The sequence below is a fragment of the Aedes albopictus genome, chromosome 2, assembly GCF_035046485.1.
Source record: "Aedes albopictus strain Foshan chromosome 2, AalbF5, whole genome shotgun sequence".
In the NCBI taxonomy this organism is placed as follows: domain Eukaryota; kingdom Metazoa; phylum Arthropoda; class Insecta; order Diptera; family Culicidae; genus Aedes; species Aedes albopictus.
The window spans coordinates 449,146,614-449,171,683 of record NC_085137.1 but is presented as its reverse complement, the minus strand read 5'-3'; the positions used below and the strand labels follow the sequence as shown (position 1 = coordinate 449,171,683).

General features: G+C 39.9%; 1 protein-coding gene across 1 annotated transcript in view; it reads right to left on the bottom strand.

The window, feature by feature from the left end:
- Window positions 1-5,408: 5,408 nt before the first annotated feature.
- Window positions 5,409-25,070, bottom strand: part of LOC109410019 (neurexin-4) — a 92,159-nt gene continuing 72,497 nt past the window's right edge. Inside the window, exons 6-10 of the mRNA XM_062848619.1 lie at window positions 24,545-25,065; window positions 15,818-17,367; window positions 8,075-8,599; window positions 7,877-8,011; window positions 5,409-6,685 (exon numbers count right to left, since the gene is read on the bottom strand). Of these exons, the coding sequence (XP_062704603.1) occupies window positions 6,495-6,685; window positions 7,877-8,011; window positions 8,075-8,599; window positions 15,818-17,367; window positions 24,545-25,065 (2,922 nt within the window). The 3' untranslated portion in view covers window positions 5,409-6,494. The remainder of the gene's footprint in view (window positions 6,686-7,876; window positions 8,012-8,074; window positions 8,600-15,817; window positions 17,368-24,544; window positions 25,066-25,070) is intronic.

Here is a 25,070-nt window from a genome sequence, read left to right as displayed (position 1 = left end):
TGCGCTTAATCAGTTATCAAACAAATTTATTTATTTTTATTAAATACTAGCTGTACCTGGCAAACTTTGTCTTGCCTACTGCGTTTTTTGACGTTTCAAGTTTCCAGCCAAGCCCAAGTCCCCGGTGAAAAAGGTATAGAAAAAACGATTTTCGAAAACTCTCAATTTGTCCATGTTGTAGACCTCATAAACCTTCCTTGGTGAAAACTAACAGAACAAACCTAAGACGACCAAAATCGGAGCTTCCGTTCGCAAGTTATGCGCGGTCCCACGTATGCCACTGCATTTTTATATATATAGATTAAAAAAATAATCAATTGTAAGCTTATTTCAACCATTTGCGGCTTGCTATTTCTCGAACAGATGTTTAGGAATGAATAAACTAATCTATGAGAAAACTGGAAATTGAACTCGGATCTCCTGATTTATAATCATAGCACCTACACCAATACATACAGTAGGACGCAATCATTGACTAGATTTGTAGTAATGGGCTGAATTTTTGTATGATGAGAAGGTAAACTCTCCTTTCCTGCAGCAAAATGATGCAAAAAGCATGGGTTTTATGATTTCTTACCTAATTTAATGCTGTTTGAGCAAATCTTTGGGTGACTGTTTTGTTTAAATTGAATGAAACGGAGAAAAGAACAATACAGTTACTCGAAACTTTGCTCAAACAGCATCAAATTAGACAAGGAATCATAATACCCACGCTTTTACACCATTTTATTGCAGAAACGGTGAATTGACCTTCTAAACATACGAAGATTCAGCTTATTACTACAAATCTAGTACTTCACTGATTGCGTCCTATTGTTTACATATCCTTAAAAACGAGAACATTATTTGTTGTATCTGAATAATCAAAACATAAGTTGAACTTAGCCTGTATTGAGGCTGAATAGGCAATGATGACTCTAGGAAAACATTATTTGGGTCAGCTATCAAAAAATTTTTGTTTAAAGGTTGAACAAACGATGCTTAATTCTGCATGTTTTTGTATGTTTTAAAGCACGTTACACAGATGAATTATATTCTATTCAACTTAATATTCAGCCATCTATGTATTTCGGATTAAAGAGATTAAACAAGCCATATTTCAGACCAATATTCAGCTGTCATTGTGTTCGGCCACTGACACCATTAACCAGCCAATGTTCAGCTAATACTCTCATTGTTCAGCATTCATTGTTACTTGGGTACCTGGGACCCCCTAAAACTCCCCTAAGACCCCCCAAAACACCCCTGAGATCACTTTGAACGCACCTGAGATACCTGAACCCTACACCGATGCAAATTGTGAAATTTTCGCTGCCCATGCTTAATCGATACCAATTTGGGTTCTGATTATCCTACCAAAATTTGAGTTGACTGAGCACACGATATTGAAAGTTTGAATGGAAATTACTGTGGAAAAGTCAAACTTTCATTTGCACAAGTTGATGCATTAAAATGAAACAGACGTGAATTCATGTAGCTTACATTGTCATCTTTCACATTGCTCAAGACACCAAACATGTGAAACCTACAGAAAAATGTTATGATATTAAATATATCTTTAAAACCAGGGATGGGAACATTCACTTTCAAAGACTTACACTCACTTGCTATTTTCTCAGCTCAGAAGCGTGTATTCAAGAAACGATGTGTGGACGACTTTTGCATTGTGGTTTTGTCCAAAACTTTGCCAAACAGAGTAGGGGTCGCACACGCATACCAAAGTCGTGACAGAGTTGTAAAAGCGACTCTCCACGAGGTGAGTGTAATTTACATTCACCTCTTGGAGAGTTGCCTTCGCAGCTCCCTCACGACTTCGGTATGCGTATGCGACCCCTACTCTATTTAGCAAAGTTTTAGACAAAATCACAATGCAAAAGTCGTCCATACATCGTTTTTTGATCGCACGCTTCTAAGCTGAGAAAATAGCAAGTGAGTGTTCCCATCCTTGTTTAAAACTATTTAAATGATGTTCCTTTTTGCTTTATGGGAACACTGCGTGAGGAAAATTTTGCCTAGTAGGCCGAAGCAAAGGTTTGCAGTGCAAAGTGTCAGAATGAGAATAAATACAAGAAGCCACAGTAGTAGCGAACCCTACGAATGTGTTTTGTCAATTTCTCTTTACCCCTGATAACCCCTAAGGCCTCTTGAAATGCGCTTGAGTCCCCTGCAACCTCCTGAGAACCCCTGGAGCTCTTTGGAGCTCCCCTCAGACCTCCTGAAACGCCACTGACATCTCATGGTACTTCCTGAAAGGGTTTCTGAAACGGTGCCCGGCCATTTGCCCGTATGTCGTCTGGCCGAACGCCATTTGGCCGAATGCCATTTGGCCGAATGCCATTTGGCCGAAAGGGTCGTTTGGCAGAATGCCGTTTGGACCAAATTATTATCAAAAGGATTTGGAGGCGTGGATAACATTCTAGCTGTCAATATGATCATCAGAAATATTCCCTTCTTTTAATCATAGGCTATTCTTTCAAGTCTTACCATCAAGGGGTTAGTTACCGTTGAAACTGGGCATATTTTTGACAGGGATTTTTCCTTCTTTGAATCAAAGGTAAGATAATTTAAGTTCATTATCCTTTTTCAGCCAAACGGCATTCGATCAAATGGCGTTCGGACAAATAACCTTCTTCTTCTTCTTCTTCTTCTTCTTCTTCTTCTTCTTCTTCTTCTTCTTCTTCTTCTTCTTCTTCTTCTTCTTCTTCTTCTTCTTTATGGCTCTACGTACCCACTGGGACTTGGCCTGTCTCGCTTCAACTTAGTGTTCTTTAAGCACTTCCCCAGTTATTAATTGAAGAGCGTTCTTTGCCTGCCATTGCATGAATTTGTATATTGTAAGGCAAGTACAATGATACACTATGCCCAGGGAGTCGAGAAAATTTTCTCGACTGAAACGGGAATCGAACCCGCCGTCTCCGGATTGGCGATCCATATCCTTAACCACTAGGCTAACTGGAGACCCCTGGACAAATAACCCTTTTTTCGGCCAAATGGCGTTCGACCAAACGGCATTCGACCAAATGGCGGTCGGCCAAATGACCCAGAACCCTCTGAAACGTCCCAGAAACCCCTAGAAACGCTCCTGATACCCTTTGGAAACCCACAAAACTACCTCAGATGACGTTGAGACCTCTTCAAACGCCCTGAGACCTCTGGGTTCCCCTTAACCCTTCAGCACGCGCGCTGTTGTAAGAAGTACAACACTACCAAAAAACCTCGGTCGTCGTAAGCAGCGCGAGCGCGGTGTAGTTTTGCATGCTTGATGGCGCGCGTCCTGAAAGCAAAGATTTTTAAGTAATAATATATATAATAATGTATTATATTTGCTGAAAGGTTAAACTTCCTGGGACCCCCTTGAAACGCATCTGAGATCTCCTGATACCCCACTGGAAACTCTTTGGATCCTCTGAAACGCTCCTGCTACCTGCTTTGATCTCCCCCCAGGCCACCATTGCCAAAGTTACCATATTCTATCCGATTCTTTGCGATTCTACCGATTATATCTAGCAGCTTTTATGATCTAAGGGCGGATTTCTTCACCTTGGCTTAACTGGTAAGCCAGGCTTACCCATATAGTTAAACCTGGTTTAACGCTTAAGCCGGGGTGAAGGAATCGCCCCTAAGCCTTCTATATGTAACAAAATAAAAATTGAGATTTTTTTGGCACAAAATATACTACACAATCTTTGTCAACAAATATACATATAATGGATCAATGAAGTAAACTTTTCTAGTGTTCACCGCATGTAAACAAAGGCGCCAGCGTATATGGACTTTCACATTGTGACAGCAGTGGAGTTACGTCAAACACACAAGGCTACGGTGGCGCTATTTGTTCGCAACATAGCGGCCGTTTCAGTTATTCTATGACACTTAATTCAGATTGCCGGGTTATGTTACGGGTTTAAATATTTGTTACATAAATAAGACAAAATGATTGTTTAGTGTGTTCTAAATGTGACATTCGTGAATTCTTTGTGTTACATGTTTCAATTTGATTTGTATATATTCGCCTAATTCTTATGTACATTTATAGGGTTCTGGCAGAATAGTGGCCCATGAAGTGCAATCCTATTTTGATTGCTAACTTTCAGGCCATTTCGTTCTGCGGATAAATACTAGAGATACAAACCTTTCCCTGATACCGACTTCAAGTTATAGAGCTCTAGTAATAGAACCCGAAACGGGATGCCCGATTAGGATTAGTTTTCCTACACAAAACCAAGCTATGAACACAGCAACAAATGCTGTGAAGTAAAAGGCATACTGCCAACTAAAATACTATTCCAGGATGACTGATGGACCCAAACCAATAAATGAAACCTCGTCATCCTGTGATCGGAAGGAGATATCCATCTGGATAACAGGGCACATTTATGTTATGTGTTGTGCTGCGTCAATTTGTGATGTTCCTAATTTGTGCAATTGTAAGGTTCTATGTGTATCGTGAAGTGTTAATACTTTGTAATAATTAATTTCTTTTTTTTTTGTAACAGTTATAAGCATTATTCCATTCTTTTACCGAGATTTGCACAGGCGAGTAATCAGCAAACAACAACTTTGCCGAGATTTCAGAAAACGAGCCAGCTAACACTTTTTGCTGGGATATCGATATCAGCTAATAGTTTTACTGAGTAGACGGCTGTGCGCATTTTTGCCGAGCTCGCAAATCTGAAAGCCATCCAACCGATACAAGAAGACGTGGTGCGCAGTGAGCTAGGTGGGTCGATCAAATGGAGGACGATTTGGGGACTTTTCGCAGAGTGCGGAACTGAAGACGCACAGCCATTGACCGAGTCGAATGGAGACGACTCAGCAGAGGACACTCAGGCCTTAAGCTGACCGGTAAGATAGAGGTCCCATTAGACGGGACAAATATTTGGCCAAACAAGCCAAACACTACGTGAATCATAGCAACATTGGATAAATATCGGACTTCAATGGCAAATATTTGGAATAATGACAAACAGTCCAATAGCACCTTGACCCGTTTTTACTTAAGGTGCCATAAAACTGTTTGAAACAGTCTTATAAAACCTTAAGTAAAAACGGATCAACGTGCTATTGGACTGTTTGTTATTATGCCAAATATTTGCCATTCTTCATTACACCAACGAACTTAACCTCAAAATGGCTGAAAATTCTCAGGTCATTTTGACAGATGTAACATGAGCAGGAAAAGGACGGCAACAAGATCGATAAAGTAGAATATATGATCCGTCTTTTTCGTGCATGTGTGCGGTCTGTCAAAATTACCTGAGAAATGTCAAACATTTCCATGGTTAGCTTAGTTGGTGTAATGAAGAATTGGAGTCCGATACTTATCCAAGGTTGCTATGATTCATGATCCATCTTGCCCCCGCCCCTATCATATCATTGCTTTCTTTCAAAGAAATACTACAACACCATTTTCTAATTTGTTTCAATGTATTTTGAAAAACTATTTACACATCAGACATGGCTTCAGCTGTAAAATCGACTGAAAAGCCGCACTCTGCAAAACTTGCGGTCTACGGTTGCCCTTAGTTAGTTTTCCTTAGGTAAATTTGTTTCTGCGCATGAAAGGGAGAATGGCCTCCCGAAATGCTCTACAAACCTGATGTAATTTTTGTTTGTATTCTGCTGGTCTACGCTTGTGGCGTAGGGAAATTTGTTAGAGAAATTTGTGAGATTCTTACCACAGCTACCTCTTCTTTCACTAAACCTACTGAAGAAATTTTCAACATGCTCCGGTCAGCTTTCTAAAAATTAGATTTTTTTTCTCGAACTTAATTACAGCCTTAAGAACTACAACTCATAGATTATCATTCGATTGTTAGAGGGTAATCGGTTTTCGACAAACTAAAAAAAAAAATAAAGTACGATAATGGACGGCTAAAATCAATAGTAATAAAAAATCTATCGCCTTACGAAATAGAAATCAAAAACAATCCTATAGAACTAATCGAAATGCTGCTTCCGTTTCGGGGTTTGCTTCTTATTATTTTGTGTTCCACATTGGTTTTGTTTCTCAAAGTCTGACTTAGTTCAGACAATTGCAAATTAAAAGTGATGTTCATACTCTTGTAAATGGCTATCACACCTGAAATACGACAAATCGATCTCGGTAAATGGATGGTCAAGAAATTAATAAGTGGTGTCTTGAAGAGTTTTTCCTTTATCATTCGCTAGCTAAGCAAGCTCAAGCATCAGAGGGCATTACGGAGCCTATTGATCTACCAGTTAGAAGAAAAACGACCAATGTTATGCTTTTGAATTCTTGGTCTTCCACCTACAGAAATCGATGATCAAGTTCCAGTGTGAGTAGATGATGGATTAACCAAATAAGCTAACGATACGGACGAAAACTATCAACTTCTAAACGGAAGATTTTCGTAGATGTATGCGTGTTGAACACATTATTTACAGCTGCTAATTTGTTGTTTGCTCTGTCTGCCGGCTGTAGACATTTTTGGAACACAGGCCAATATTTGCTATAATGATGTTGTAGATCATTAAATAAACCACTCTTTTCGTTTGGTCACTTGATGGCCTGTCGTCGATTGCACCACCGCATCGTCTGGATCCAGAGCCGCATCGGCTCCCTTGTCTTCTTGCGTCAGATATTCGCCTTTGTGGCGGTTCATGTACCGACTGATCAAGATGGCCATTATGATGAGCAGCAAGAACAGCACTGCTAGGACACCTGGGGAAGAACAGCGTGTTAGACAGTTTCGAGATACGTTAGAAATATAGATTCTTGACCCAAGTAACCAGAAGTTCAGATGAGAGGTTGAGTTTTCAAGTTGTCTAAGAGAAGATGAGTTGTTTTGGAACTTCTGTACAAAGTTCAGATCATGTTCAGAGTGAGCCTCTTAAGCATTTTGAAAGCTGCTTAACATTACACTTCAATAAGTTCTTCGTAGCAGGGGCGTACAATTTCGTTTCAATGATACACTTTCATGCAACATTTGAATGAGTCACTTCAAGTGTTTCATACATTTTTCTAATGACTCGGTCGTTAAAAAAAACTTTTCCACTCATCGTAGCACTCGGTAGTCTCCCACCCGGTCGCGTTGCTTGTGCTTCACCCGTCAGAGCATTAGTGTCTCACTGGTGCGCGCTAGTCTCTCAATGGTTACGGGCGCCGGTTAATTGGATTTAAGTGGTCGAATTTGTTATCCTCTTTCATAAAACATAATTATCAATCTATTGGCGTGCACCACTATTTAAAAATGTGGTTTAAATAGTGTTTTTAGCATGTTGAAGTATTTCAATGACTCATAAATGAAACGAAAATCCAAGTGTATCATCCCATGTTTCATACACACTTGTTTCTGTAGCAGCAACGAACGAGTGTGTTGCTGGGTGAGAGATGAAGCATCACAGCAGTCCGTTCGCATGGGAAACGATTTGCTACAGTCGTCGTACGTCATGTTTTCCTTTCGAAATTGCACGACCCTGAACTTGAGATTGATAATTATGTTTTATGAAAGAGGATAACAAATTCGACCACTTAAATCCAATTAACCGGCGCCCGTAACCATTGAGAGACTAGCGCGCACCAGTGAGACACTAATGCTCTGACGGGTGAAGCACAAGCAACGCGACCGGGTGGGAGACTACCGAGTGCTACGATGAGTGGAAAAGTTTTTTTTAACGACCGAGTCATTAGAAAAATGTATGAAACACTTGAAGTGACTCATTCAAATGTTGCATGAAAGTGTATCATTGAAACGAAATTGTACGCCCCTGCTCAAGTTACTCGCATACATTAGTCTCTTAATCAATCAGAAATTTCTTTTCAGGACTTCATCGGAACTTTCTGGAGTTTGAAGGTGTATATGACAAAATAGAAGTAGAACTTTTGATTACATGAGGAGAGATCTGAACTTACCTCCCAGGATAGCAGTATCTGGACCGTAGGCATCTCGCAGCCTATCTTCATCGACCTCTGGTGGAGGACGGGTCTCAATTTCGATTGGAGGATGGGTAACTGGTTCAACTCCGCAGAAATCTTCCGTCAAAGGAGCTATAATCATACGAAATTAGTATAAAACTAAAAAATAAGGAAGAAATAACAATAAAAACTTACTTCCTAGCGATTTCACATTCGGTGGCGGGTTCTCCTGGAACAGGAACTTCAGCGGATAGATATCGTCAAACTCTACCCTCGAAATGCATCCGATGAAACCGTCTTTCATCGTTTCGTTCTTTCCGATGTACATGTACTCGATATTGTTAAACTGCGAATCGGCCGAATCCTTGATATCGAAGTGGTACTCCTGCGGTTCGTAATCATCAATCTCTAGCACTGCCGTTGCACCGCCATTCTTTCTCGAAAACCGTACGTCATGGTACTGACCCAGTCCGAAGTTCTTCGTCGGGTAGATCAACTCCTGCCGTTCAAAGCCAAAATCGAACACCACTCGCAGATGACCCGAATTGGATACCATTATCGTGAGATATTCCTTCGATTGACTGGAGAAGAACCCAAGCAGGAAACCTTTGGGATTGGTCGTCGTGAATCCGACGCGGATCCGCTCGTGCAACGTTGAACGGAAAGCTCCCTGGAAGTCGTACTTGATCATCGAGCTGGCCTTCATGTTGACTCCGATTTCTGTGCGAATTATAAAGCGTGAAATGAACGGTTATAGAACACGCATAAGATTTGTTATATTTTAAATCTAATTGGCTAATAAAACGATTCTAGAGTTCGGTCCTCGGCTTTTACACTCGTTACAGAATTATTTTCTCTATACACTAAATATTATAAAGCCAATTTTTTTTTCATTCCTGTACGGATTTGTCACTGCGACCAGTTTTTAGATCTATTATGACATTACCCGTATCCTTATTGGTTACCTGATTATCCTGATAATTGAACATGCATCAGAAACCTGGTATCGTCCTTGTTTTACTGCTCAATTCTCCCCAAGTTTAGGAACCGAGTTTTAACATTAGCAGCTGTGGTAACCGCGTCTGACCAGCTCGAGTGTGTATATAAGACTGACTATTCTGCTGTTGTGCTGCGCAGAGTGTGTAGGCTACTGTGACTCCACACAGGTGCATGCATGCGCGAGAGTGCATTGTATAAAGGTGGACGAGTAAGACACTCGTCACCACATCCCCCTTTCTATAATCTGAATATGTACTTTGGCTTAGAGTTTTCTAAGGTCCGTCTAATCCTTGAAACCGTCGAGTATCAATTCGTCTAAATGCCATGTGAAATATTTACCAATTTAATGTAGTGATTTGATGTCGCACAATTGATGACTCACACTCCATAATAAACTACAACTACTGGTACTCCGTGGAGCTCCAATGGTTGCCTTGATCGGTACGCCACCATCATTCAGACAATCGCGATGCTGTTGCAAAACTAACACCTTCAAATTTCAGCAGACCTGCTCAATGCTAGTTATTCTAATACCTGCTCCGTCTCTCCCTCCTTACAATAAATGTGTCCTCTTATCAAAGATGCAATCGACCGCCCGTTTTCCACATTTTAAAAGCATGACTCTCTCCTGTCCAAACACCAATCACCGCACCGTCTTACAAATGGTAACGGAAAACAACCATGATCATAAAAGTTTTTTTTTTAACGGTTGCTCCACTCACTCCCCATAGGTTCACTATATGCATTAACACACGCATATTATCTTCAAGTACCAAATACACAACTTCTTTGAGTGTTTCAACAAATTATCACTTATCAGTTATCGTTGAATTGTGATTCCTTTCCTTATTGGGTCTAGTAAAAAGATTTCAGTTGCATTTAATGTTCACTTACATATGCAAAACCTTCAATACGTTTAATGTTTTTTTTGAATTGAGCACGATACCAGATAACAGACAAACATGCAACGCACAGTTAAACACACCGCTTGACGACTGCTTCGTGAATTGAACCCGTATGCCACATCATAACATGACCAAATAATTGATGACACCAACCATACGACCCCGATGTCACGAATATCCTTTGCAATCGCAAAATCTTTCATGTGAGCGGCCTGGCATGAAGACAATGCAACGGTATATTTTGCTTTACATTTGGACACCTCTTCCGATAGACGGTCTTCTGGTTTCCGCCCTATGTGACCGATGCAGTGTAGCTCTCGTGTTGGCCTTCCAAGATATACTGGTGGATCCCTTTTCTAAGATCTTCCGCATTTTTTTTTTTGAACAACTCCGCAGCATCTCCGATGCTCTTCGTAACACATGCTCGCAGCAGAACCAATCCAATAACTGACCTTTCGCCGATTACTCTAGTCTTGCTTTACTGGATTCGTTCCTCAAAACATTCTCAAGATACGGATAGTCACTCCTGTGAATTTAATTACCACCCTCTTCAAGGGATTCCTGAAATCGAATCCATTATTGCTTGTACACCCTTAGTGAATTTAATCACAGAAATACGCTTCCAGTGAATTTAATCACAAGTTTTCAAATTGTTGCACCAACCTAAACTTGAAGGACAGATATCTCTCCTCCTCCTGGCATAACGCATGCTTTTTATTCTAGTGCTTGACCACCTCCACATTAACTGAGGCCTCCCACTGCCAATGACAATCTTGCAACTATATACGAAGACACGCCACGGTTAAGTAATGCAAGGAAACCACCATTATGTCTTGTCGAACACTACCTTATCCACTGCTTCTGCCACAGGGCAAATACAACTAGTCACACTCATAAAAGGGTGCTGCCTGTACTCTGTTTGGTACAACCACAATGTAACAATACTGCGCGAAAAAAAAAACAAACAGGCACATTACATTAATAAGGCTGCAAACTGACAGCTCCCAGGGCAGAACTCACATTCCTGATCAGACCGCTGCCAATTGATTTCTAAATCACAGATCCATTTCAACGACTGAAAACATCTACGCAACAATACCCAAATATTATAAAATGGATATTATCGTTTGAGTTCGATAGTCTGACTAAAGATCTGCTCCAAATGAAAAGAAGATAAAAATAATGTGATTTACACGTCATGTAAACTTCATTTTAGTCATGTAAACCTAATGTTATGATGGTTTACATGATATATCATGTAAATTTGTGTTATATGTCATGTAAACTCTCAGAGTCATGCTGAATTACATGACATATAATGGAAGTTTACATGATATTGCATGAACTTCACATGATATGTCATGTAAACTTCTATGATATCCCTCGCTCCAATTATGTGCATCATATGGCACAGAATGTTGCACTCTTTTTTCGATCTGTGAAGAGTATTCATGATGACCAAGATCCGCATCACATTCAGTGGTGTAGCCTTAGATTCCAGTCAATCCGCTTCACTCCACAAAATCTCATTCTAACCTATGCATTTGTCAAGCAGAAGCCCTTACTCCAACAATAAAGAGGTGAACCTGGATCATCGCATCTCAAAACTCATGGTGTCAGTCTATATCAAAATAAGCGTACTCGGATTTGGAGTAAATGTGTATCAAATGTATATCCGGTTGAATCCATTCCAACAAACAGAATTGCTGTTCAATGGATGAATAAACCATTGGAATGGAACTATTCATTCCTTTCCTCGCTCCGCCGCTCCAACGAAGCAGTTAGACAACGCAACACAAAAAAAAACAATTAATACACAAAACTCTGTCCGACTACCACTTCCAACGTAGCAAAGGACCAAAGCGCTGATTTAATTGCCAGAGGTCGCTTGATGGAATGATCATCCTATTAACACCCTCTAGCTCGAAAGCACAACCACAAATCCAATCCAAGACATGATGCCAACCAGGTCAACTACAAACAACCATTTTTCTTCCCCTGGCGCTGGGACACCCATTGGAACGGAGCCTGTCTATTTGCCAAGTGTTCCATGAGCTATCCCGGTATCCACCAACGGTTGGTCATCTGTTCCGATTGGTCTGTTTTTCCTTTTTGCACTCATGTAGCAGATATCAAGAAAAATTGTATGACGCAGGGAAGTGAAAAAAATACAATTTGAAAAGATCTTCTACAGGACCAGGATTCGAGCCACGGCTCTCTCGGCAGGATCTCACAGCCTCATTGATTATGTGTGCTCCCTCCATGTATTCTCAGTGAACTCAAACACCTCTGTTCTACTCTTGTTCAATACATTTTCTTTCTCCTTCCGCATCAGTCAGTCGGTGAATTTAATCTCAGTTTGTCCGATGAGCTCTCTTAGTTACCCAATTAGCGAATTTCTCCAGATTGTTAGTGAATTAAATCACATGAATATTGCCTTACCATGGTTTTTCAGTGAATTCAATCACAGTCCCCTCAATGCGTGTTTCCATTGTCATACTCACGTCGCTCTCATTATCATATTAGTGAATTTAATCACGTATCTTCCTGTGGTTTCCAAGTGAATTCAATCACAAATACTTTCCATATGTGTTCAGCGAATCCAAACACAACATCCTTTTGTCGTGCCCAGAGGGAATGTTTCTTCACCAGACCAGAGGGAATGTTTCTTCATAAGGGAATGTTGTATGTATTTCTAGTCTGAATCTAATCACAACCAACTTAATCCTGCACAATTTATTAACGATCAAAATATTGGAGTACATAACACGGACTAGATCCGAAACGTGAAAAAAAAATCCCCCGAAATATTGCGATTACTTGGTAAGGTCTTTTGACATCCGTTGATGTAATGAACCTCCCCATGAGGCTAGCAACTTAGAATAAACTGAATGAACAATCGCTGTGCGCTTGAACTAAATTATAGACTTTCTGGGGCATCTGTTGAATGTAGTTCAAAATTTATAGGGCTATGCAACTTTGCAAGTATTTTTTTTTTAGATTGGTTACGATTGTCTCAAAGTCTCGACATTTTTTTTTTGAGTAAAAATAATTTTCTATCAAATGTGTGGATTGATAACTAGAATGCACCATCCGAAACAAACAGAAAGCTTTAAACAACACATTTGAAATAATAATAATAATAATTATTATTATTATTTTCTTTAATTAAATAACGTAACATCTGTGGAAAGTATCCATACTAATAAATGGATTGTTAAAGAAACTCCGATTCACAAGAAACTCATTCTAAATGAAATGTGCTACGCACAATAATTGGTATTTTTCATAAATAAGCGACCTGAGCGTACCTGAGAGTACAGAAAAAGGTTGTGGAAATGTCGATGTCTTTGAACTTGGGGAGAACAACACGATACAATAGCTGCTGGAAACTTGAAGAAGAGTCCTGGTATTTTTTAATAATATAGCAGCACTCCTGGTGAATGTACTCATATAACAAAAATCTCAATAATACCAATAGTGAATTCAATCACAATATTTCAACATACTTTTCATTTGTCGTTAGTGAATTTAATCACGATGTCTTCAAAATTTCTGGTGAAATTATGTGATTTCACAAAATTTGACTTCGTCCGATTCCACCTTTCTTTCATGTTGGATACGAGACCACGAGATAACATTTCATTCGTCATAAAGCTCAACAATTCCTAAATTCAGTTTCATTAACCAACATCTCAAAGGCATCCGTATGCATTCAAAATACTCGTTTTCGTTCGTTCAATCATATTAAAGTACCTACATACCTTTCAGTACAAATCCGCACACATCCTTCGTCGCGCCAGTGCATCAGGAGCAACGCCGTCGCTACAATCAATACTCACTGTTCTCTTCCACTAAACATCACCGCATCTTGCAGTAATTCCATTTTTCAAATCTTCATCCAACAGACACAGACACACGTTGCACGATCTACCTTGCGACCCAGCACATTCACTGCAAAACAATGATCTCGCCTGCCGCGCGCGTGGAACAATGGCTCAAGGTCATCACTTTTTTTTTCTGCGCCCACGCTACAAGCGGCGTCACTTCGTCGCTTTCATTTTATCGTCACTTGTTTGAAAACTCTGCTGGAGAATCAAAACTTTTCCCATTACATATTACTCTTCTTTCTTCAATTTTCACGAAAAAAATCTATTCTTTTTTTTTCTTCCACGATCTATTTGCATTTTTCATTAATAAATATATCATCATTTTTTTTCTTGTATGAACCTAAATCACATGGTTTTTCGTTTCTTCATTCAAATGCAACTAAATTGCCCAGTAACTTTGCGATATATCTACACAGAATATAAACGTAATTTAATTCAATCAAAATCGAACGAAAATCGATTCAAACGCGACAAAACCCGCTTTTTTTTCATCCTCGTCGCCACTTGTGGTAACCGCGTCTGACCAGCTCGAGTGTGTATATAAGACTGACTATTCTGCTGTTGTGCTGCGCAGAGTGTGTAGGCTACTGTGACTCCACACAGGTGCATGCATGCGCGAGAGTGCATTGTATAAAGGTGGACGAGTAAGACACTCGTCACCACAGCAGCAATATCATTCCAATAAAGGAACATTTATTCAGTACCGTCGTGCGGGGCTTCTTTATACACTTTTTCATGGTTTTTCAACTTTATGACATTATAGCTCCCAGACTAGTGAATAAATGTCCGCAATTTTTATACACAATAATCGTGAGTATGTATGTAGGATGTATGCAAAATTTGAGCTAAATCCATCAATAAACAAAAAAGTTGTTTATACACCAATCGGACACATCTCATATAGAACCGGATGGGGGCTACTTTGGACATTTTTATCTATAACAAAACTGCATTTCAAATTCCGGAGTTATTTTGAAAACTACGTTGTACCAATACTGTAGTATACTGTATCATACATAATTTCAATAAAAATATGCGTTTTAAGATGGTTCTGTGCTACCTTTGGTATTATGAGCAGCGTGATATTGCTATATAGATAGCCTGAAAAAAGGGACCATCAATCCTTTATTTGGGTGAAACGGTCATTTATAACGTATAACGATACAAATATTCGATTGTATATGCTACGTTGATACATTTTGAATGAATTGATCAACCCTTTGAAATTTATGAACTGTAGAAACAATGCCTACAGACCAAATGTTCTGATACGTTATGTATATTATATTGGTTTATTCGATGTTTTTTCGCGTCCTGACAAGCGATGAACGGTCTGTTTGAAATTAATTTCAACCAAATGAAGGGAAAACTATTGCTTCATAATAGTTCCTAAGACATCAAACAGATTTGAACCATATTTTGAATTCAAAAAATCCATATTCAAAAGTGTCCAAAGTAGCCCCGCATTTCAAAAGTAGCCCCGCACGACGGTAATAAGGATTCTAGGAATGAGTGTAATCAGTTTCGTACCTTTTAATTCCGCCCTATGTTGCTTATCCTTTGACAGATACGCATATTTCGACTACCACTTGTAATCTTCCTCAGTGTCAGATTACAAGTGGTAGTCGAAATACGCGTATCTGTCAAAGGATAAGCAACATAGGGCGGAATTTAAAGGTACGAAGCTGATTACACTCATTCGAAGAGGGTTCGAAAAGTCGGTACAAGGATTCTACCAGCAATTACCAGTCTTTGAAGAGTTAGTACATGCATGGATCTTTAACCCAATTTGATTCCCTTTGCATTAAGTTTAGCCTCCGATGGGGAGGTTTTTACCTGTTTGCAAAGTAAATTTGGTTAGCTTAGTTTTATTCAGAGACTAAGTCACCAAGACACCAGTAGGAAGGTCCGAGGTAGAAAGGACTAAATACTCTGATTCCTTGAATTACCAGAACCCATATTCAAAAATTGAAAAATAGGACGGCACTATATTTTGTTTTGGTAGATCTTACTTCGTGATGCAACCCGAAAAGGCGAGCTCCGTTAACGAACGAGCATCTTTTAAACCCCCAAATTGAGACATTGTAGACCTTACGTTGCAAACCCAAGTACAGTTTGGATTACTCAGAATGAAACAAACTTACCGTCAGCACAAATCGGTCCCTTGAATGCACTCCAACGGCAATCGCATATGAAGTTATCGTACCGCTCCGTACAGGTACCGTTGTTCAAGCATGGGCTAGATTCACATCGTCCAACGCATCCAGGAGAGACACCGTACAGTCTGCGCTCCGCATACCCTCTCAGATCCACATGGTTTCCATTCAGCAGGAACGCACGAATACAGCCAACGAATCCATCCCGGTAATCAATACTAGCTCCAACCACCAACTCTGAAGTCAAATACAACGCCCGAACCGGACCCGGAGGCTCCCTCACTTCCGCCCGGATAGATCCATCAACCACCAATCGAGCTTCCTTACGGTTACGTTCAACACTCACCGAGTGCCAACGATCATCGCTCAACCAATAGCTGGTCTCCACGTATACCTTCTGTGTTCCAGTACCAGCTTGGTACTCGAACAACAACTTCGTTCCACCAACAATGTTCAAACGAATGAAGTCCGTAGGTCCACGAGCATTCAAAATCACCGCATCCTCGATCGTAGTCTTAAATTCGAAGTAGATGTCTCCGGAATGGCCCATGTCAAACGGCGGTAGATTAATCGTAGCGTCCTTAATACGGAACGTCACCACGTTGTTGAACAGATCATCACCCTCACACTTCAGCGGACCCAACGTGTACCGACCAAGCTTCTCATCAACCGGAGTTCCCGTGTCACCAAACCTCAAAGCCTTCACCGGTAGATATTCCTTCTCCCGAATCTCTCCACCATCCTCCTGCCATTCCAGGCTGTTCGCATCGCAGTTACACCACTTCGTCGGATCCACGCAAGTACCCAAAATGCCGCACTCACACTTCCGCGATCCAGGCAAGGCACCCGCCCAGTAATCCATAGGCTGGTTATGCCGCGAAACCCACCAAGAATACGGACGGAAGTTCTCCACCTCCGACGGCGAGTTGAACAACCTGGACGACCGGCAAGCGTAGTTCAACCGCTGCCAACAGGACTGCGACCGGTTCAGCAAGGCCTCAATCTGCGGCAAATCCGCTTCGTAGATGATATTCTGCTCAAACGACCCCGGTTCCGCAAAACCGTCCACCCTCGTCGTATGCTCCGAACTGTGACTCAACACCGTAATCACCCTACCGTCCGAGTAGAATTCGCAAGTTACCGGGAACGGTGCCAGCGGACCGCTTCCGTCCACATCAATATTGATCGTAGTTCGCGATTGCACCACGTTTACATTCTTGTACGCCTGACAGGACAGTGGATTCAACGACGTATGACAAACAGCTCCGGCATACCCGGTTCCAGCACAATCACACGTGAACTCCAACGAGTTCTGTTTGCATACTCCGTTGTGCTTGCACGGATTGGGATTGCAACGGTCGATCATGTGGCAGGCGTCGAACAGCATTTCACCCTTACAGCAGTATTCTTCCTCTTTCCAGTCCGACGGTGGTCGGATGTTGCCGTCGATGATGATTGTTCTCATGCATCCGACAAAGCCGTCCTTGGTTTTACCGCCGCCGATGTAGTACAACTCACCGGTGTTGATGTTCAGTTGTCTGTGGACGATATGTTGAAAACGGTGTTAGATTTCGTGGTTTTTAGTTGAAGAGAAAAAGTTATAAGCATATTGGATTATTAGGAGCCACTATTAACTCTTCATAGCTTAGTGTGGGAAGCCATAATTGAACACGCACAATAGGGAACAACTCTGTTCGAAAACTAATTACCTGACTATAGATCTAAGATCTCCATTGTTAATATTCCTGTATGGTTAATAAATATGGTTTTGATCAATTAGCGTAATTTAACACTTTTTTTGTTAATGGCATAATATTATGTATAAGATTTAGATAAAAACATTAGTGTAATTACTAGTGCGGATACAGTATCTTGACAGAAATACAGAATAATACTCAATCTATTCTATTCTAGTGTTTGCACTACTGGCTGTATCCTGCTTAAAAAGTATCCTGGAAGTACAGAGCAGTACTCAATCTAAATGAAAACCCCAATTAATCCACCTAGCGGTGATAGCGCCTTTCTCGTACCGTAAAACGGGGTATCTTTGATAATGCGGGTAACTTTGATAGCGCAACAGGCATTGTATAGTTTACCTCATAACTATGATTCCTTCATCCTGTTAAGAAAAAGGCAAACGTAGTTCAATTCTATACATATCAAAGTTCATCTTAGACGTATTTTCATTAAAATCTAGTTTATATTAAACTTTTTGTGAAAAAAAAATAAAAATTATTGATATTTTTGTCATTTTCCAACCCCTTCAAATAATCTGCTATTTGTTTTAACTATTTTTTCAATGAATGGATTTTTATTCTCGATAGATCCATCATAGTAGATTCCAAACCTGGCCATGAATTTCTTAACGAAGATACACGAAATGGAAGCAATTTTGTAAATTGGGACATACATTTCCATACACCGACAAACGCCTAAAATTATGCAATGCCCTTGCAATTTCATGTAGATAAATCTGTGTTTTTCAAAATTTGTTAATAAAACACTCAAAAACTACCAAAAATAAGAAAACTTACCATGAATAACATGTAATCATATGTTGATGTACCGTTTAACTTATATTTTAAAAAAGATAATAATTTTTGATAGCTTAATTCACTGTGTTTTTCACTCAGTACTCCACAAACTCATTTTTATATGAAGAATTTATCAAAAAAAAAACAATGTTTTGATATGAAAATTCTATCTGATATATTCCATAAGGTTTCTCTAATCATGTTCATACTTCTAAGATTTCAATATGTGATTATTTTTTAGGATTTGATGTGTTTCAGGGCACTATCGAAGTAACCCCAAAATGAAAATCTGATTCTCGCTCATAAAGAAAGCCAAAAGTGACCCAACAAATTTAAAATTGTTCGATCTTTCAATTGCAATTGATAACTGATACCCCGGTACTTGTTTTAAAACTATAAAATTAGGGGGAATATTGTTACATGGAAAAATATTGAGAAAATTCGCTGAAAAACTATCAAAGTTACCCCGTATTACGGTACCTTCGAAATTCCGCTTCAACAAAACTTAAGTATTATGTTGATGAATATCGCACTTTCATACGTTTAATAAAAATCCATTTCTGGCACCAGAAATTATATTGATTATCTGGCTTTTGATGTTTGAGCCTTTACCCAAGTAACACTATTTGTTATAATTCTGTTTATAATATATGTTTCATACAAACGTCCATGTTTTGTTTCAAATATGGGAAACGTATTTTCATACACTTATATAACCGAAAAAGCGCAAAAAATGGCGGCTTATAAAACATCTTTGATGTTACTGAAGATGTTTTTCAATACATTATCATAACATAAAATTATGTATCGAATATGTTCTTAGCAACATCATAACAACTTACTTATTGCTGGCACGAAATTAATATTTATTAGCCACGCACAGCAAATAAATATGGCATCTATTATAAATGCAGTATTTAGTGATGGCTCAAAATAATTATCGGGTCTTACATTTCGTTTGTAATTTACCATCTCGATGTTTGGGCACTATGACTTAATTTCATGTGCCGTTCAAAATTTAAGGTGAAATAAGCACTTTTTCTCGTCATAAATTCATTCGCTTTCCATCGGATTTGAAATAAGAAGGAAGTTTTTTGACATCTCTGTGGTTTGTAAAAAAATTTCAAACACATTTTCAGACATGCAACATGGTGGCTTCTTGTCAAAGTACCGTCAGAATGTCTTGGGATGTTATTTCAATTATGATGTATAAATGATGTTCTTTTAGACTGTAGAATTTGTCTTCGTTATCAATAAGGAAATTATATTATTTCATTACATATTTAAAATGTTCCAGATGGATATTTTTTTGCAGAAATATCAGTAGATTAACAAACGGCTATATATAAAAATGGTAGTGTGAAACTTTTGAGCAGGCACTGTAATTGGTCTGGCCTGATATACGGAAAATTCAAAGTTCTAGAAATACGTTCAAATTACGACTATTATACATCTCAATAACATGTTTGTCGAATACCACTAGAATCGAATAAAACACATTGAAAAAACATCATAGCAACGTATTTTGAACATCTACTTCTCAATAGCATACGACGTTGTCATGTTTGGTTTTGGATGACCTGTTTTCAACATAGGTATAACAATAACAAAGTTTGAGTGCGTTTCCTAGAATGAATACCAATTAATTGTTTTACATAGTATGTTTCGCGGGATCAAAAATAGTGTAAAAACTGTGCTGGTAAGTGAGATTTAGCCGCCACGTAAGTACCCCCAGTGATTTTTAGGTGACGGGAGGCGTGCCATGCAAATAAATTTGAATGGTGGCGCCCATCTTTCGATCCATGGTGACTGTGGTCTGCTTGGTGGTCTGCGCCAAGTTTTCTAGAGGCTATTAACATACCCATTTGTAACCCCGTTTAGCATACTTCTAGCGGGATCAAACCGCAAAGCATAAAATTAAAGTTGCTATCGTATTTGGATTGCCTTGAATTTTTAAGTGAAAAAGATGTTTCTTAAATAGTGATCAAGTCGTGAGAAGAGCTATCAAACTGATAATGTTGTACATTAACGTATTTAGTACGTGAAAACAACGTTTTAATAACATGTTTGACCTCAAAGGTTATAACTATGTGCTACTGATGTTATACATATCATCTTCAATTGAAGCAAAACGATGACACAAATATCTTGTGTAACCAACGTTAAATTTACGTTATTTCAGCTTGTAGTGATTTTTCAGTAACTTGTTATTGCCAAACACAGTTATAACATGATTTCAACATAATATGTGTACAAATACGATTATAGTACTATACTACAACGTCTTTTTTGAAGTTTATTCTCAAAAATGTTTTCTGTGTTACTTGGGTAAACTCTTTAAAAAATAGTCTCTATCTTAAATTTTGAACCACCATTTTGTGGTTTAGATCAGCCATCTTGGATATTCTGGTCACCATTTTTGAATTCCAGGCATCTTCCCCATTACAAATATACCCACCCATATTGCATGTTTTTAGAGCCCAAGACTCCATTAAACAGCCGCCGTATTGAATTTAGAGCCGCCAATAAAGTATCTTTCTTATATAGCGTTTTTGTTTTGATTTCCTAGAAGGTTTAAAAGCTATCAAATTTCATAAAAAGGTCCCGCTACTTGGGATAAGGAGTTCCAGCTGGAGGAATCTCTGATGGAACTCCTGGATGCAGGACCGTGCACAGAAAGGGCGAAAAAGGAAAGATTTTGTGCATTCTCTGAAAAAGGCGAAGGAGGAATCTCTGAAGGCACTCATGGAGGAGAATCTCCCAAAGAGATCCCCACAGAATTTGCTGGAGAAATCCTTGATAAAAATTTTAGAGAAATCCCAGAAGAGATTGCATAGGAATCCCAGAAGGGATTCCAGGAGAAAGCTTAGAGGGGGCTCCAAGAGGAATCACCGAAGGAATGCCACCAGAAGGATTCCCAGAGGGAATTCCAAGAGAAATTAACGAGTTCCAGAAGAAATTCCCGAAGATTCCAGGAGATATCCCAGAGGGGATTCCCCGAAGGAATTACAGGAGGAATCCTCGAAGAATTTAAAGAGGAATCTCCGAAGCAATTCCAAGTGAAATCCCCGAAGGATTTCCAGGAGGAATATACGAAAGATTTTCAGCAGGAATCCCAAGCTTTCCAGAAGAAAGCTCGGAAAGGATTTCCAGGAGGAATCCTGAAAGGGTTTCTAGGAGTAATCCTCAAAGGATTTTCAGGGATTACCAAGAGGAAACCCCGAGGGATTTCCAGGAGAAATCTTCGTAGGGTTACCAGGAGGAATCCTCGAAGGTTTGCCAGGAGGAATTCCAGAAGGATTATAAGAGGAATCCCGGAAGGATTTCCAAACAGTATCCTCAAAATATTTCCCAAGGAATTCCCGAATAATTACCAGGAGGGATTCCCGAAGGAATTCTAGGAGGGATTACCGAAGGAACTCCAGGACGAATTTCCGAAGGAACTCCAGAAGGAATTCCAGGAGGGACCTCTGAAGGAATTCTAGGAGGGATTCCCGATGAAATTACAGAAGGAATTCTAATAGGAATTCTAAGAGCAATTCTAGGAGGAATTCTTGAAGGATTACCAGAAGGAGTCTCTGAACGATTTCCAACAGAAATCCCCGAAGGATGTCCAGAAGAAAGCCCGCAAAGACTTCCAGGAGGAATCCCCGAAGGATTCCCAGGAGGAGTTCCAGAAGAATTTCCAGAAGGAATCCTAGAAGGAATTCCAGGAGGTATCTTAGAAAAAAAATCCAGGCGAAATTCCCGAAGGATTATGCGAAGGAATCTCGTAAGAGTTTCCAGACGGAATCCCCGAAGTATTTTCAAGAGGAATCATCGAAGAAATTCCAAGAAGAAGGATTTGCAGGAGGGATCCCCGAGGGATTTCTAGTAAGAATCTATGAAGAATTTCCTGAAGTACTCCCCGTATGATTTCTAAGAGGAATCCTCGAAGGTTTCCCATGTTGAATCTTCGAAGGATTTGCTGAATAAATCCCCTAAAGATTTCCAGGAGAAATCTCCGAAGGATTTCCAGGAGGTGTTCCCGAAGAATTTCCAGGAGGAATACCGGCAGGATTTTCAAGAGGAATCCTGAAAGGAATCCCAGAGAATTTCCTGAAGGAATCTCCAAAGGATTCCCAGGATGAATTCCCGAAGGGTTTTGGGAGTAATATCCGAAAGAATTTCAGGTGTGAGTCCAGAAGGAAATTCTGGAGAATTCCCTGAAAGAAATCCTGGAGGAATTCTTATAGGAAGTCTATGAGAGATCCATCCTGGAGGTGTGCCTGATTATATTCCTAAAAAATCGTTGAAAGAACTCCTAGAAGAATCCCTGAAAGAACCCCTGTTGGAATTCCTGAAGAAACTGCTGGAGGAAACCTTGATTTAATTGCTGGAGGCATTCCTCAATCCATTTGGAAAAATCTCCGAAAGACTTCCAGGTGCAACTCCTGGAAGCATCTCTAATGGAACTTCTGAAGGTACCCCTGAAAAAAAAAAAACTCCTGGAGTAATCTTAGAAGCAACTCCAGGAGTAATCCCTGAAGGAGCTTCTGTAGGAATCCCTAAAGAAGCTTCTGCAAGAATCCCCAAAACTCCTGGAGACATCCTTGAAGCCTCCTGGAAAAATCTGTGAAGGTCATCCTGAAGAGATTCCTGAAGGAACTCCTGGAGAGATCTTAGATTTTGAACCAATCCCTGGTTTCTGGCGACGAATCGTGGAAATTCTGACGGAATACCTGAGTAAACTTCTGAAGAAATCTCTGATGAAACTCCTGACGGCATCCCTGAATCCCCCTGGAAGAACTACTGAACTATTGGGGAGCTACCTAAAAACACCACTGGGCGATTCCTGGAAGAACTCCTGGTGAGATCCCTGAAGGAACTTCTGGTGCAATCCCTTCAGCTACTGCACTGCGGAAATCCTCGAAGGAACTCCTGAATTTATCCTTGGAGGAACTTCTGAAGGAACACCTGAACGAACTCCTAGGAAAATTCCTAAAGGAACTCCAGATAGAATCTTTGGAAAATCTCCATGAGGCATTCTGAAGGTATTCCAAAAGGAATCCCCGAAGGAATTTCAGAAGGAATCCCAGAGGGAATTCCAGAAGATATTTCTGAAAAATATCCTGGGGGAGACCTGCTGAAATTATTAAAGGAATTACTGAGGTAATCATTGAAAGAATACCATGAGGAATTCTTCAGAAGTTCTAGGAGAGATCTCAGAAGGAACTCCTGCAGGAACCCTTGATGGAACTTCTGGCTGGAGACATTCCTGAATGCTCCTGGAAGAATATCTAAAGGAACTCCTGGAGAGATCCCCGAAGGAATTCCTGGAGAGATCCTTGAAGGAACTCCTGCAATGATCCCCGTAGAAATTCCTAGATATATTCCTAAAGAAACACAAGGAGAAATGCCTGATTGGAATTCTAGACCACTGATTGGAATTTTTTGAGGACCTTTTGCACGAATCCCTCAAGAAACTCTTGGATGAATCTCTGAATCAACCCTGAAGAAACTACTATTCGAATTCTTGAACTTCAGAAAGAATTCCTGCAGAAACTCCTAGACAAATCACTGAAGGACCTCCCATACTTCCTATAGGAATTTCGGAGGAGGAATTCCTCCTGAAAGAAGCTCTGAAGAAACTTCTGGAGCAATCCTTGAAGGAACTCTTGTCGGAATAGCTGAGAGTTTTTCTGAAGGAATCCCTAATTAAAATCCTCATGGATGAATCTCTGAAAGAACTCCTAAAGAGATATCTAAAGGAACTTGTAGAGACATCCGTGATGGATGTTTTGGAGGCACGAGAAACTGGAATATTCAAATATTCATGAATTTTGGTAACCGAGAACCAAATCAAAAAATATTTTCAAGTTTGTATGAAAGCTATTTGTTGAATCACTCCTCGTCGGATTTTGTACTAGGCGAAGCTGTCAAACAGTTGCCTAGCTGTCAAAATGGGATATGCAGAAAATATTTAAGAAATTGATTTTAGATATCAAAATAAAATTCTTAAACACTGAAAAAAAAACCTAGTGGCTCAGAAAAAGGTGCTCTTACATCAATATTTATATTTTTCAAAATTGAAAAACCCAATTTTCCAACCAAGTAACTTACATATGATTAAATTTCAAACTGAATCACCCATCGCATTCCCTGATGTTATTCCTTTCGTCTGTATGTTTTCTGTACTCACTTGGTCGTTTCCATCGGTCGTTCATCCACGCTCAGCACCAAACTGTTCTTCTTGATGGCCAACATCAGCGAGTGCCAATTTCCGTCGTTGAACTGCTCGTCGTAGTTGTCCAGAATGGTTTCCGGTGCGCTCTCCTCATTCTCGGTCTTCAGCCCAACCTTCACCTTGCCATCCTCGAGGTACACCTTGACCGATCCCCGCAGGAAATCATGGTGCAACATCAAACCCTTCTCCTCGTACGTTCGGAACGAGAAGCTCACGTTGAGTTGCTTGACGCTGTAGTAACCCTTCAAACGTGCGTGAGATCCTCGCGTCAGGAAGGTGACCGGACTGATTGGCGGTTCCGGACAATTGTAGTTGACGTTTACTTTCATGTAGCGCAAATGTTCGCCTTCGTAAAATGCTTCCTTCATATCCCGAATAAAGTTAGTTGCGTTGAGATAGAGATTCTCGATACAACCGGTGAAGTTCTGTTGCACAATCAAACCGTCCTGCATGTTGGGAACACCTCCGATGTAGAACTAAG